This window comes from Oncorhynchus nerka, linkage group LG26 (genome assembly GCF_034236695.1).
Source record: "Oncorhynchus nerka isolate Pitt River linkage group LG26, Oner_Uvic_2.0, whole genome shotgun sequence".
Lineage (NCBI taxonomy): Eukaryota > Metazoa > Chordata > Actinopteri > Salmoniformes > Salmonidae > Oncorhynchus > Oncorhynchus nerka.
Window position 1 is genome coordinate 21,422,093 of NC_088421.1, and position 15,525 is coordinate 21,437,617.

Sequence of the window (15,525 nt, forward strand, 5' to 3'; positions counted from 1 at the left end):
TAACTCATCTTCGTATTAGCCAACATCTGCTTCAAAGGCCTAATGCGCAGTTCTAGGCTGTATAAATGTGTCTGGACATCCCAACAGCTGTGCTTCATTTTGGCCCTGCCTTAGTCAAAAGAGGTTAAAAGGTCCCCCCTCCTCTGAAGCCAAGATAATAATAAAAACCTGTGGCCCGCTGTTGGTTCACCCCACCCCCATAGCCACCGATATTCTACAAACGTGCTTGCAATGCAAGAAGATGGCAGTCAAACAGTCGTTTTCTTACACAGGAGGAAACGCACCGGGGACATCCGATGAATGGGAGTCAAATTCCAACACAGCGTTTACGGTGCGAGCTGTAGACTGGCTGAGCGAAGTGGAGAGTGAAACTGTGTTCTGGACCTACACATTGAATCTGGTTTATAATTGAATGTACACAAAGACGGAGGGGAGTCCCACTTGTGTCGGCTTCTGAAAGTATACGGAGTTACTGGAATACAAAAGCGTATTACAGTCCATGTTTTATTCATCGATGGGCAAAAACACATTTTAAACGGTGCGGGCATGGAAAATGCGTGCAAGGTAAGTTTAAACACTTCGTTAGACACTTATCGAACATGCTGATTTTTTTCTTCATCACACAATATTCACTGTGTGTTTATCGGAAGTTGGCCCACGCGTAAAACTCGATCTCTCCAACTCAAACACTTTTCCTAATACATGATATGTTACCTTTTATGTAATCATTACAACAACTTGAAATAACGTGTTTATATATGGTAGGTAGACTATGCATGTGGCACAGCTAAGGCTACAATATTTTCCATTACTAACTTTCTAGACACATTGAAATTCAATTCAAACATAACACCCCTTATAGCAAAACCGCATGATTTTACATATGTAAAATCACATAATTTCACATTAAATTGTACTTGTGAAATCATGTGAAAATTTGTTTTTGTAACATTTCACATATGTAGTTTCATGTTATCTATCACATGTTGCTTTACTTGTTGTCGCATGTTATCACATTAACTTCACATACTATCACATGTAATCACATGAAAACATGTGTTTTTGGAACACTTCACATGTTCACATGTGAAATTAATGTATTTTTTCTATCAGGGACCTCATCAACAAAGGTTACTATAATAAAGGACTAGGCCTATTACAATAAATAGGCTATAAGTTAAATATATTCCATATAGAATATCAATTGCAAAAGGTCTACAATTTTGCACTAGGCCTATTAGAGTAATACATTTCTAAGATGTTATGACATGGACTAATGTTTTATAACAAGCATCTTGAATGACATTTTTTATTATATTTTCTAAGTTTGCGGACATGGAGAAAGAATGACTGCTTGTGAAATTGCTGATGATTTTGAGGCTGCTCGGATTACACAGAGTAGTTTGTAATGCCATCTCCCACGCTCTCCAGGGAATGTGACAGCTTGTGCAAGGTTGAGTGGTTCTGCGTCATTCAGCCAATTTCTGACTTTGTTGGGCCAGAGGCTAGCATTGTGCAAGGAGGTTGCCTGGAGTTACTAAGTGCCAAATGAAGGCTCATGTCTTAAGCTGTCAACAATTCAGACTGAGGCCATGTGCATGCACATAATAGCTCCTTAAATTATTGTTTAGGCCTATGTTATTATGTCCAGTGAGGCTACAATTGGGCAACATGTTGAGGAACATATGGATTTTGACACTCCCTTCAGTATGACATAACAAATTATATATTTCTTCACATAGATTGGGACACGCTGACAGAACAACCTCAGGATATAAAAAGTGAAGACCCATCTGTGGTTAAAGTGAGGATCCATCTGTGGTTGGAAAGAAGCAAAACTTTGATACTGGATCCTGCGATGCCAGAGGAACCCAGTAAAGACCCCATGACAGTGCCAGCAACCCCAGAAAGAGCTGTCATGGAGAAGGCCAACATCAATGACCACACTCCGACTGTGACTATAGTAGCTATCCCTTTGGTCACTGAAATCCAACTGAATGCGGCCACAGGTGGTGCAGAACTCTCCTGCTATCGTTGCACAGTGCCGTTTGGCGTGGTCATTCTCATTGCCGGTATCGTGGTCACTTCTGTGGCCTACAGCTTCAACTCACATGGGTCCACCATCTCCTACTTTGGGCTGGTGCTACTATCTGTTGGACTGGTGCTATTGGCGCTAAGTGCGGTATGCTGGAAGATGAGACTTGAGAGAAAGAAGGAGAGGCGGAGGGAAAGCCAAACTGCACTGGTTGCAAACCAGAGGAGCATCTTTGCATGAAGGGAAAGACTGATCATCAGGAGAAAAATAAGTCTGTGATATGTTTGGGTGCGAGAGGAAACAGAGGTAGTGATTAATTTGAAAGCGGAGTGGAGACAGCTGTATCCAGATGTTTTCATGACTGACCAATGTCTATGTGGTGGGTCATTGCCCTGCAAAGCTTTGACCTCAGACTATCTCTAGGCTAAGCAAGTCAAAACATCTTAGCTTTCATGAAGTTGTTGGGTTTTTAATCTGTCAAACAGACTGGTCACATCTGGGAAGCTGGGCAGACAGCCAAACTGAATGTATCAAAATTAAGACAAATTACCACTGTACAAAGCAATGGAGAGGATGTTTCCCATTAATCTACTGTTGCATCTGGTGTCTTAGATTTACTGGGAGGGATAGTGGTCTGAAAGGAGGGGGACATGGGAAAATCCAGAACAATGAATCATGTTTCATTTACCATGTTTTAGGCATAACATCTCTCATAAAGTCTGATTGTTCCTTTTCATTTCACACAGAATTATGTTCAATTACCTGACATGGGAATATGGTACTTATAGTGAGGGGGGAAAGTATTTGATCCCCTGCTGATTTTGTATGTTTGCCCACTGACAAAGAAATTATCAGTCTATAATTTTAATGGTAGGTTTATTTGAACTGTGAGCGACAGAATAACAACAAAAAAATCCAGAAAAACTCATGTCAAAAATGTTATGTTTATTTGCATTTTAATGAGGGAAATAGGTATTTGACCCCTCTGCTAAACATGACTTAGTACTTGGTGGCAAAACCCTTGTTGGCAATCATAGAGGTCAGACGTTTCTTGTAGTTGGCCACCAGGTTTGCACACATCTCAGGATTCAGCCACTTCTTTGTTGCCTTGGCCGTGTGTTTTGGGTCATTGTTACCCATCCACGATACATTTCCAATGCCCTGGCTGAGGGAAGGAAGTTCTCACCCAAGATTTGACGGTACATGACCCCATCCATCGTCCCTTTGATGCGGTGAAGTTGTCCTGTCCCCTTAGCAGAAAAACGCCCCCAAAGCATAATGTTTCCACCTCCATGTTTGACGGTGGGGATGGTGTTCTTGGTGTCATAGGCATTCCTCCTCCTCCAAACACGGCGAGTTGAGTTGATGCCAACAAGCTCCATTTTGGTCTCATCTGACCACAACACTTTCACCCAGTTGTCCTCTGAATCATTCATATGTTTATTGGCAAACTTCAGACGGGCATGTATATGTGCTTTCTTGAGCAGGGGGACCTTGCGGGCGCTGCAGGATTTCAGTCCTTCACGGCGTAGTGTGTTTCCAATTGTTTTCTTGGTGACTATGGTCCCAGCTGCCTTGAGATCATTGACAAGATCCTCCCGTGTAGTTCTGGGCTGATTCCTCACCGTTATCATGATCATTGCAACTCCACGAGGTGAGATCTTACATGGAGCCCCAGGCCGAGGGAGATTGACAGTTCTTTTGTTTCTTCCATTTGCGAATAATCACACCAACTTTTGTCACCTTCTCACCAAGCTGCTTCGCGATGGTCTTGTAGCCCATTCCAGCCTTGTGTAGGTCTACAATCTTGTCCCTGACACCATTGGAGAGCTCTTTGGTCTTGGCCATGGTGGAGAGTTTGGAATCTGATTGATTGATTGCTTCTGTGGACAGGTGTCTTTTATACAGGTAACAAACTGAGATTAGGAGCACTCCCTTTAAGAGTGTGCTCCTAATCTCAGCTCGTTACCTGTATAAAAGACACCTGGGAGCCAGAAATCTTTCTGATTGAGAGGGGGTCAAATACTTATTTCCCTCATTAAAATGCAAATCCATTTATAACATTTTTGACATGCATTTTTCTGGATTTGTTTGTTGTTATTCTGTCTCTCATGGTTCAAATAAACCCACCATTAAAATTCTAGACGGATCATTTCTTTGTCAGTGGAGAAATATACAAAATTAGCAGGGGATCAAATACTTTTCCCCTGACTGTACATGTTAATATGTAATGATATATATTGGAATTATGGGGACACAAAAATGTGTTGTTTTTGTTTGAGGTTTATTATTGTATTCTCTGAAACAAGTCGAGCTCAGAGATAAAGTAAATTAGATGTCACACAGTAATTATTGATAGTACCTATGATGTACCTATTATGTTATAGGTAGTATTGCATTATGAGGGAATATGATTATTGACTAAATGTAACTTACATCGAATTAACCTTTATTAAGTATTCTCTGTAAGCACTTTGTTCCACACCATGACTAACATGGTGTTCTATGTAACTATGACGACAAGATTCTTTGGAATCTACAGTACTTGCCAATGTCAGTAAATGTATTTCATATGTTGAGCGATATGAAATGTTCTAGTATTTTATTTCACTTTAATATAATCATTTTTATGTATGACTTCTCTGTTAACAGTACATCAATTGTTAATAGGTTATAGTGAGGTTTAATAAACTCTCATCTATATTTAAACATTTCATTTGTGTCCGTTTTCATGATCCAAAGGTTCACTATGTATATATTCTGAAGAGAACAGCTGATATATAGGGGAGAAGTCGGAGTGTTCCATGAGACAGTCTGGCTCATATCAGCTATTAGCTTGTCATATCAAATTAAATTATCTTTCTGTTTAACACAACCACACATGGTCTATTTCAGCTTTGGGTGGGTTTAATGACTGAAATGACATAATAGAATGTCTCTCACTTAATGTATTTGTCAAAGAAGAAAGAGTAGGGCATAACTGCTAAAAGCAGATAAGTGGTGTGACTTGAACATTCAATAGTGAATTGAAGGAAGTGTGTCTTTCTCTCCTGACGTACACCACTAAGTCCAACTCCTTATCCTGGGGTTCCATTGTGTATTCAACCTCATGCACTTGTTCTGCCCTTTGTTGATTGTTTAAACTGCTTTGAGGGCAGGTTTGCCTAGGATTACATTTCATTAATCTGCAGTGAATGAAATGTGTTCGTGATAAGGATAATAAATATTGTTTATGTATTATATAAACAAGTTACAGTATTAATATCTACTTAATATTTTTTTCTAATATTACAATGTATGAACTATTTGTTGTTGTTTTGTACCTCTGTCAGGATCAAATTATGTAGCTGCCAAAGGTGACATCACTGTATACTTTGACAGCCGAGATATAGCCACTATATAGTAAAGTCCAAATAATCTGCATAACAGTGCTCAGTTGGCCAACAGAATCAATACTTCATTCTACCTTCCAATACATACATTCCCAAATGTAAAAGGAAGTTGAACTCTCCTGTTTGACTTGGTTTAAAATAGCACAGACTCTGAGGTATATTTATAGGCAGCATTTGCGTTGCTATGTGTCCCTGTGACACCAGACACTACAACTAAATGGTTTGCTTGCGTCAGAGGAGCACCTACAACACACTTTGTCACTTTTAAGGGCGAACCTTACCCCACGCATAGGGAAGCTCCTTATAGGGGGAGAAAGGAGTCATTCAGACACCTGATTCTGAGACCAAATGTTAATCACTTAGTAAGATGTGTCCCTTTTCCGCATGACAGGTTACCAGCAGCTAGGGCTAAGAAGCAGTGAAGTTGGAAAAAAGGGGTGACCTGATATGGGATTTAACAGGTGCTCTCCACAACCGTACCCTCTTTCTGAATTTGGTGTACGTCACTTTTTTTTGTTCCAGGGACTGCCAAGCAGATCATTATGTTTATGAATAAGACAAAAGTGAGATTGGATCAAATTATTTGAATTGAATCGAAGAAGCCCATAATGGCTAGCTGTTACAAGCCAGAATGGGATGAGCACAATTAAAAGTAATGAGGCCACCATTACAGGGATCCTTTTCAGTCAGTTACCTCCAATCAATTACTTGATAAAAAAAACAGAGAAGCATGACTTAACCATAAACAGCTTGAAATAATCAAAATATGTGGTACCAGAGGAGCAAAGGGCTTATTTGTTACAGCTTCTATTTCAAATGACGTCCAATCAATGACCTTGGTTGACCTGGAATATAAGGTCAATGTTTTAGAAATATTATTTTCATCGTTGCTTGTGAGCTCACTCTGTTATCATTAGGCTGTTAGGGCTGTTGGTGTAAAGGAAGACAAATTCTCACATTTTGTGTCTGCACACAAATAAGACTGCCCATGTTCTTGTACAGTCCAGCCCAAATGGAAAAAAAGCTAACCATATCCTAATAATTGTGGATTGTTCACTTGAAAACAGTGTTACAAATATTCACTTCAAGAGATACGTTGCTGTTATGATATTAGAACTGGGTTTCTAATCAATGTGAAACTGTCATTTGAAGTATTCTGTGGTCAGAGCTTCTCATATGTCCAAACCATTGTAAATTCATTTTGAGGTGACTTTTAAGTTGCTCTATGGGGGCTGGTGGGTTAAAGAGATGGAGAGTGACTGTTTAGTTGCTCTACAAGGGCTGGTGGGTTAAATAGATGGAGAGTGACTGTTTAGTTGCTCTACAAGGGCTGGTGGGTTAAAGAGATGGAGAGTGACTGTTTAGTTGCTCTACAAGGGTCTGTTGGTTAAAGAGCTGGGGAGTGACTGTTTAGTTGCTCTACAAGGGCCGGAGGGTTAAAGAGCTGGAGAGTGCGTCAGCCACCTTTCCCCTGGCGGATTGGCCCATGTCACTACTTCCTCTGTAAACTCACCCCACCTGACACTCAGTGACCATGGGCACAGGCCAGCTGATGCAGGAAACAATAGGCAGCTAGCCTGCTTATCAGACACAACCCTCCCATTTCTTGAACGTGAGCAGTTCTTTGATGGTTGTGTCAGTGGATACAACAAAAGTGGAACCTTGGCAATCAGGAGAGAGTTTTGATTAGATTGTTGTAGCAGTCGCTTGTAAGAATGCTTGCCTTCCCAAATGCTCAATGTCAGAAATATTTGCTCACTTGGCATTTCAAACTTTTAAGCTTGTGCCTCTGCTGAATTTCAACATTGGCCCATGTTTTTGATAACTGAAAGAGCAACCACTGAAACACTGCTAAATTCCATGTATTGGTTCAGCCCTTCAAAAAAATTCCAATCTATATTTCAAGCGCCTCATCAAGCAATGTTTTCTTCCTGCTCCCTTTGAAAGGTACTAAGTGCACACCCTCCAAGATAAATAAATGGCGTATCAAAAAGTATTTCAAGGCAATAGCTAACCCCAATTTTGGTGGTAGTTACCTTAAACAAATTATTATTGTGATAGCTGGGAGAGGATATGTCACGATCTTTATAATGAGTGGACCAAGATGCAGTGTGGTATGGTTCCATCCTCTTGATTAGGTGGTGAAACTCAAAGAAAACAAGAAGACGCAAACCGAAACATGACGCTCAGGTAGTGCTCGCAGACAACTATACATAGACAAGATCCCACAAAACACAAAGGGGAAATGGCTGCCTAAATATGATCCCCAATCAGAGACAACGATAAACAGCTGCCTCTGATTGGGAACCATACCAGGCCAACATAGAAATATAAATCACCTAGATTATCCACCCTAGTCACACCCCGACCTAACCGACATAGAGAATAAAAAGCTTTCTATGGTCAGGGCGTGACAGGGTAAACATAATAATAACTTTTTATTGGAAGAAATCCAGACTACATCCATTATCCAAGAAGCACATTTTACCTTAAAAGGAACAGAAAAGCCACTATGGCATTCACAACAGTTATTTCACTGGCACTGCCCAAGACTGTCTTTTCTTTCATGCTGTGCCAACAGTTCTCAAAGAGGTGTCTGAAGTGCTGCCTGCCCGCTGCCTCTAGGGTCCTAACCCATGGCATGTCCTCATTCCCATGCACACTGGAGGTAAAGCCCTTCCTGACAAACTCAACAACTCTGAGGGATAGAGGATGCACTGGATCGCCATTAAATCTCAGTTCAACCCAAAATTTCCCACTGTTGTTTAAAAAAAAAAGCCTTTTTAAAACTGTAAAGTTCTTCACCCTCTTGTATCTGGCAGTTTAACTTGAGTTTTGAATCTTGATTCAACTTGACATGAACAACTCTCAGCAGAGTAAAATAAGTCTGAACAGCAAACAACGCAAGATCAATAGACACTGTGACATGATTGAGTCTGGACATTGTGTAGAACCTTGGAAGGGTGGTGGGTCAGGGCCTCTAGAAACAATTATTTTTGTTTTGTATTATTTCCCTAAATTCTTATTCAGACTACAGGGCTCTCTTCAGCCATAACAAAAGGCCATCTTGACTGATACAATCTTGACGATTGAAGCAGCTGCAGCTCCCCCAATGCCCAACAACGACCAACTGTTGAACGAGCACATTCATCTTCTAATCGATTGTGCTGTGTAGTATTTTACCTCTTGTCTCCTTGTAGCCATCCACCCTTCTGTCTCTCTCCCCACAGACTTCCTAATTCAACCAAGGAGTGTACTGCTAACAGGGCTTTCCCTTTGTTTCTCTTCCCTCATCAAGACCTCTCTCAAACATAGTGAGCCTCAACCAGCTGCCTGCTGGAAAAGGGTGAAAATGATTCCCATTCATGCAACAAAGACGGAACGACGTCAAAACGGCACAAAGGGAAACCACAAAAGTGACATCCTATCGTGACTGTATTGTTGACTGCATCAAGCATGAAGATACATTTAATCCATTTGTCTGAAAAGAGGAATGAGAACAGACATGGTCAGAGTTTGGTTTCACTGTGATACATAATACAGGATAGTTGGCCAAATTCCTGTTGAACCATGGTGTATGTTGTATCTTGTGATTTACAATGCATTGCAAAAAAAACTTAGAGAGGTAAGTAGTATGAACAAGGCAGTGACGGATATGTTATTCATGGTCAATATGTTGGCTCAATGTTGATCTTGAAAGAAGTTCTCACCCTGAAACAATCTAATCCTCCTTGTTGGAACAACAGAGGAACAATCACTCCTGTCACGGTGTAAAGACCAACAGGGCTGTTTCATGTCAATCTCTGACACCAACAGGAAAAAAGCGACTTCCACAGTGTTTACCAACTCTGCCTCAGGAAATCTGTTTGTAATCTGCAAGTTCTCCTTTGAAACCAGGGATTGGGAAACAGCTGTAATTGAAGAGTTATCCATTAATCAGTGTTTATTTTTTGCACTTCCACCTTAATTAGTGTGTGTGTGTGTGTGTGTGTGTGTGTGTGTGTGTGTGTGTGTGTGTGTGTGTGTGTGTGTGTGTGTGTGCGCACACTTGTATGTGTGCATGCATGTATGCAAATGCTCATTACAGAAGTATTTGAGAAAAATACACAATGCAGATTAAAACTGCACCCCCTCATTGATAAAATAATAGACAATATGCCAAAGTACATGTGCTGCAAAAGGATATATATTTTTAAATCACAAAACAGTGGATAAAAACTCAATGATTAATATGTCTCCTGTGTCTAGAATATCAGTTTACTGTAAAGAAACATTGTGGACAGTGAGTTAATGCTGGAAGACCTCAAGTGCAATTGGTTAGACTGCAATAATAAATGCAAGGTGTTCACTCTTTCCAGTACCATATTCTTGTATGTGTGCCAATAAACATCTTGGCAAGCATGGCCAGTCTTTTTCCCCTAAGTAAATTAACTAAATCATTGGAATGGTTCAGGGAGGAAATGACAAGGTGTGTCTGACACAGCTGCAGAGGTCATTTAACAAACACAATGATGTCATGGGAAGTAGCTTCTTCACAGCACTTGGTTTCCTTTCATCTGAACAGCTGAGCTACTTTGTAAAAGGTTGGATTTTCCTCTATAGGCGTTCAAAAACTCCATTGCATAGATCTTTTTGAATGGTAAGTAGAAACTTCTACTTCTGCTGTTGGTTAGGTTACCAGGTTAGGTTATTCCTCAACAGACAAACTAATACAGTTATGATATAAATGTATTGATCTTTGGGGGAAAATGAAAAAATGTCGAGGGAATAATTTAAACGCTTCATCCTTGAATGCATTAATGGAGACCAAGACAGAAATATATATTTATTTACCTTCTTCTGCCCTTATGTAACATGAAGTGAAAGCCCAGAGGCTCTCCTATTTGCCACGCTCTGTCAGGTAACTTTCACACCCAGAAGCTATGGCCCCATAAACCAGCTTGTGAGCCTAGGACTTGGTCAGACCTGGTCACACAGAGCACAACAAGGGAATGTGGCCCAGCTGAGAGTAGTGGGACCCCAGCTCCAAGCACCACCTAATCTTGAACAAGTGTGAATAGGTTACTGTGGGAATCAGTGGGGGAGAGTTTAATGTGGTCTCGGGGTGTAAATCGGCATGCTTTTAATCAGCTCTGGACATTCTTCTGAGCGCTGCCTAGAGAAGAAAACAGCAGCATTTCTGATGACGTATGCAGGACAATGAAGAGGGGACACAGTCAGGGCATCTGTTTTGTAGTGCCCCAATGACTTATTACTGTGGAACCCACGTATAAATCTGAGCTCCTCTGGAGCTGCAAGGCGAAAGAGTCTCTTTGATGCTAAGTGAGATTTAAAGCAAATAAAACAAGTCAACAATGCATTAGAGGGAGAAAGAAAACCCTTCGACAGCTCTCTGTCCTCCTGAGTATGTAGAACATTGCTATAGGTTGCAATGTGTTCTGAGACATATGGCCAGAGAAGAGTGTTACAAAGGATTACACAGGCTTCATATAGAGTAAAACAGTTAATTGAAATCCTACTCCATATTACATACAGTACATATCTAAGTAGGCTACAGATGAAGGATCTTAATTTGAGCCAGTTTACTACAGCAGTAAAATAATTCTGAAGGAACAGGAAACGTGCATTATAATGTGTGGATTATAATTAATGTAAATAAAAAAATAAAAAATAAAAAAGCTCCCTGCCTGTGCCATTAAACCCCTACAACTCATCCAGAACGCCGCAGCCCGTCTGGTGTTCAACCTTCCCAAGTTCTCTCACGTCACCCCGCTCCTCCGCTCTCTCCACTGGCTTCCAGTTGAAGCTCGCATCCGCTACAAGACCATGGTGCTTGCCTACGGAGCTGTGAGGGGAACGGCACCTCAGTACCTCCAGGCTCTGATCAGACCCTACACCCAAACAAGGGCACTGCGTTCATCCACCTCTGGCCTGCTCGCCTCCCTACCACTGAGGAAGTACAGTTCCCGCGCAGCCCAGTCAAAACTGTTCATTGCTCTGGCCCCCCAATGGTGGAACAAACTCCCTCACGACGCCAGGACAGCGGTCAATCACCACCTTCCGGAGACACCTGAAACCCCACCTCTTTCAGGAATACCTAGGATAGGATAAAGTAATCCTTCTCACCCCCCCCCCTTAAAAGATTTAGATGCACTATTGTAAAGTGGCTGTTCCACTGGATGTCTTAAGGTGAACGCACCAATTTGTAAGTCGCTCTGGATAAGAGCGTCTGCTAAATGACTTAAATGTAAATGTAAATGTAAATGTTTTGTAGGGGTTGATACATTTTCTGTTAGGGCAAATCATGCATATAAAGTCTGATATTTTCAAGTGGAAATGACAAACTTTAGAATCCTTTTAAAACCTTGAATACACTACAGTTTGCATTTCCTCATGTGCAGGAAAATTCTCAGCAAAAAAAGAGTGATCAAATTAAAATCCTACAGCTGTAATTTAGTGCTGTCTAAAAACCATTTCAATGATTGATGTGGTGTTTCGGTAAGGGTCTTTACATGTGTCACATACTCTCTGTGCGGTTTAACACCACTGTCAAAGCACTCCTCTCCCAGGCTGGGCTTTAAATGTAAGTCACATGGTACACAGACAGGTCGTGCTTTGTGGGGTCCTTGACTAGAGGAAGCCATGAGCTCTGGGAGGAGCAGGTTCCCACACCCAGAAGAAGAGACGGAGGACAGGCTAACACAAACAGTCCGCCTTTCAGGAAGGAAAAGGCTCCCTTTAGGCCTTTATCAGATCTGTGAGCGCCTCAGTCCGCCAGTCGCCCGCCAGCTGCTGTCCCCCCGAGAAGTACGGCTCCACCCTGGTCCAATTTAATGGTCCCTTTACTCTGAAATAATCAGTCATCATAATGCACCACTAATATATCAGGCTAGCTGCTAGGTCACTCCCTTATTTGGGTCTGAGGACACAGTGCATACAGAGGTAAAGTGTGGAACTAGTCAACTAGTCAACATTTCAAGAATGCAGGCTGATGGCAACACTATCAGATAGGGCTAGACCGGCAGTGCAATATGTGATGACCTGTGCACGGTGGTCTACACCCTCTCTCACTTGTTCAGGAAGGTCTGGCCAACGGGATACAGCAATGTGCTAACAATTACTATAGAATGAACAAAATAAGTGATGTGTGGGTAAGTTAGGTTTACCACACCACACATGGATTCCTTCCCGTTCAGGTCTAATTTCCTGATCAAACAAGTTATACTATTCATAAAATCAATTCTGAAGGAAATAAACACAGCACGAAACAAATCCTCAACCTCCTGGTTCCTCAGTCTAGATCCCCTCTACTCTCGGTGCCCATGGACCAGTATGTCTCTCCTGTGGTATTCGTACACATTGCGGCCGAACAGGAGCTGCCCTCAGCTGTCTTTTGATTGCATAACCCTGCCTCTTTGCTTACCTCATGGAACATCTCTGGAGTAACTCATGGAGACTGAAGACACAAAGAACAGGGACACGTTCACAACATCTGCTGGCTTCAGCACCTCATGACTGTGTATGCCGCTTGGGCAACTCCGAGTGAGTAATAGTTCCCTTATGTCCAGTAAAGGGGGCTGTGTCTATGTTGATCTTTTTTCTAAACTTATTAAACCCTTATGAAAAGGAACCGGATGTGGAATGGTATATTTAATGGGGGAAGGAAACTTTGAAGCTTCAGTTTAGTTCAAATTTTCAGCAACAAATGTTTTCTTGGTTGACTCCTCCATTCTTTAGATAGAAACAGATCTCAGCAACAGTCATGTAGGATAGGGACTGGGAGTAGATTATATCCCACTAATGTCATAGGGAAACCTTTGCCACATCGAGGAGGTCTTGATTTTATTGGTTTTTGCAAGAAATTGATACGCTAACGCATTACAAAATTAGTACTCTGTTTTTTAAAAAATGATTTAAAAAAGCATGGGCCTGAAACTTCTGCAATTTGTTTTTACTGGCATGTCTAAACTCTCCAAACTTGTATAAAATATATCTTACATTTGTTAGAAAGAACACAGTGTACACATTATTACCAGATCTGTAAAACAGAGCATTTAAACCTCAAATTTAAACATGCTTCCTTTTGATTCATGTCAGTTAAGTTGTAACAACATTCGACATTTGGCGCACCCTCATGGTTGCCCACAGAGACACCATGGCAACAAAGACAAGAGTGCTTGAATGTCAAGACAAAGTTCTATGCTGTTCAGTATTTGAACATGAAGCTAGTATAGGCGAGAAAAGCTCTTGGGGCCCTGTAGTGACGATTTATCACATTGTGTTGGATTGCAGAGAGGGAGGGACCTTTTGAATGTGTATGCCTTGTAACTCATTTGTTGTGAACTTGGAGGGGTGAGGGTGGGGGGTCAGGATATGTCTGATGGAGGGAGGGACACCACCAAGTATTAGTGGCATGCTGGGAAAATAAACAAACATTGAGCAGAGTTGTGTCTCTTTCCCTTGGAGGTAAAGTCTTTGTGCTCTAGCAGAAAGTGAGGCTTTTGTTAACAGAAAAGTCAAAGAAAATACTAACTCCCCTAGTGCCCTCAGACATCTACACACAGAAAGGCTCCATCCAGACAGAGACGACAGATGGGAAGGCCCAAGGCCCTCCGGGAGGTTTCTCTACATATCCTTTCTCCCCAGCTCTCTCAGGGCGTCTGTCTACTTCCAGTCCCGTGGAGACGGCTGGACACCCTGGCACCAGGTCTGGAGCTGGGAAAGATTGCCGGCCCAGATATAAACAGGAGAGAGTCCCCACCCATGGGCATGGGACAGACAGACAAACCTGACATATCCTCTCCTGTAATCACTTCCAAAGAACTCAACAAAAACATCCCTCAGCTTTTCCTTCAACCCAATGTCAATGTGCTATTTTTTGTTTAGTAATCTTGAAAATTAAGCTATATGGATTGCAATGCACAAAGTCATCTTATTGATTCTGCAAAGACCTTACCAATATTAATCCATTCCCACAATGTCATCTCATTGCCAAAATTGACCATTTTCCAGAAGGAAATTCTGACCTCCAAAAATAAGGTTGGAGGCCTTGAGGATGTTTGCTAAAAAAATGCAGATTGAAAATGTTCTGCATTTCGATCCACAAACAGACAGGCTGACTGTATTATTGCTGAGGCCTCCACACAAGGGCGTAGCCTTTTCCAGATGCTCATTTTGGGAATTTGACCAGATGAACAAGTGATGACGAACTGACTGACGTACAGAGACTGTCAGAGGACATGGTTGCTCAATGAGGACTTTTTACTCAAAGACAGAGAAGGCATTAGTCTTCTTCATAAGCGTTCATGAAATATTGTGCTGATTGTCCTTCAGAGGCCAAAATAACCCTCTAGTTTTAAATCAATGTCCAAATGGACAGTTAGATCATGACATGTTGGTGTGGCTATGAAAAATCTTTGTAACCTTTGACATTGGTCACAAGAACATTAAAAACGTATTTAAAGGCATGAAAATCCAGTTCTGCTATGAAGTAACAGTGAATCCTAACTAAGCCTCTGATGGTATTTGGAAACATGAAACCTCTTTATCAAAGAAATCCTTACTTTTTCGAATTAAAACAGCTCTGTCCTTTGTTCTAAAAACCCATGTCATCTGTTTGGGGCTTGTCCATTGTAGACAATCATCATGTTAAATGACTAGTTGAGCCAGAGGAACATGAACTCTAAAAACAGAGCTGTTAGAAGTTCATCAATTCACATAGGATCTATCTGGTTTTATCTTTGTTCAAGAATACAATCTAAAACTCATGTATGCACTCATAAAAATGCACCAATCAAATCTCATCTCTTTGTATTGAAGTGCCTAATAAACAAATATTGATTACCAACGACATCAAGGAGAACATTACAGTTTGCCTGTCCCCATACATGACAGACACGTGTGTGTGTGTGTGTGTGTGTGTGTGTGTGTGTGTGTGTGTGTGTGTGTGTGTGTGTGTGTGTGATGGCAGTATGGGTCAAAGTTCAGATTATCATCCTATAGATGGTGCTGTTCCTACTGCTCAGCTCATGTTGACGATGATGACTGCCCTCTGCTGCTCATCTAATCCTCTCGCTTGAAAGCAAAAGGATGAAAACC

General features: G+C 41.4%; 1 protein-coding gene across 1 annotated transcript; it reads left to right on the forward strand.

Annotated features, from left to right (window-relative positions):
• The first annotated feature begins 1,858 nt into the window (after nucleotides 1-1,858).
• Nucleotides 1,859-2,275, forward strand: tmem100a (transmembrane protein 100a). Its single transcript, XM_065010936.1, has one exon. It carries the CDS (start codon nucleotides 1,859-1,861, stop codon nucleotides 2,273-2,275), a length of 417 nt encoding a protein of 138 aa, XP_064867008.1.
• The last annotated feature ends 13,250 nt before the right edge of the window (nucleotides 2,276-15,525 follow it).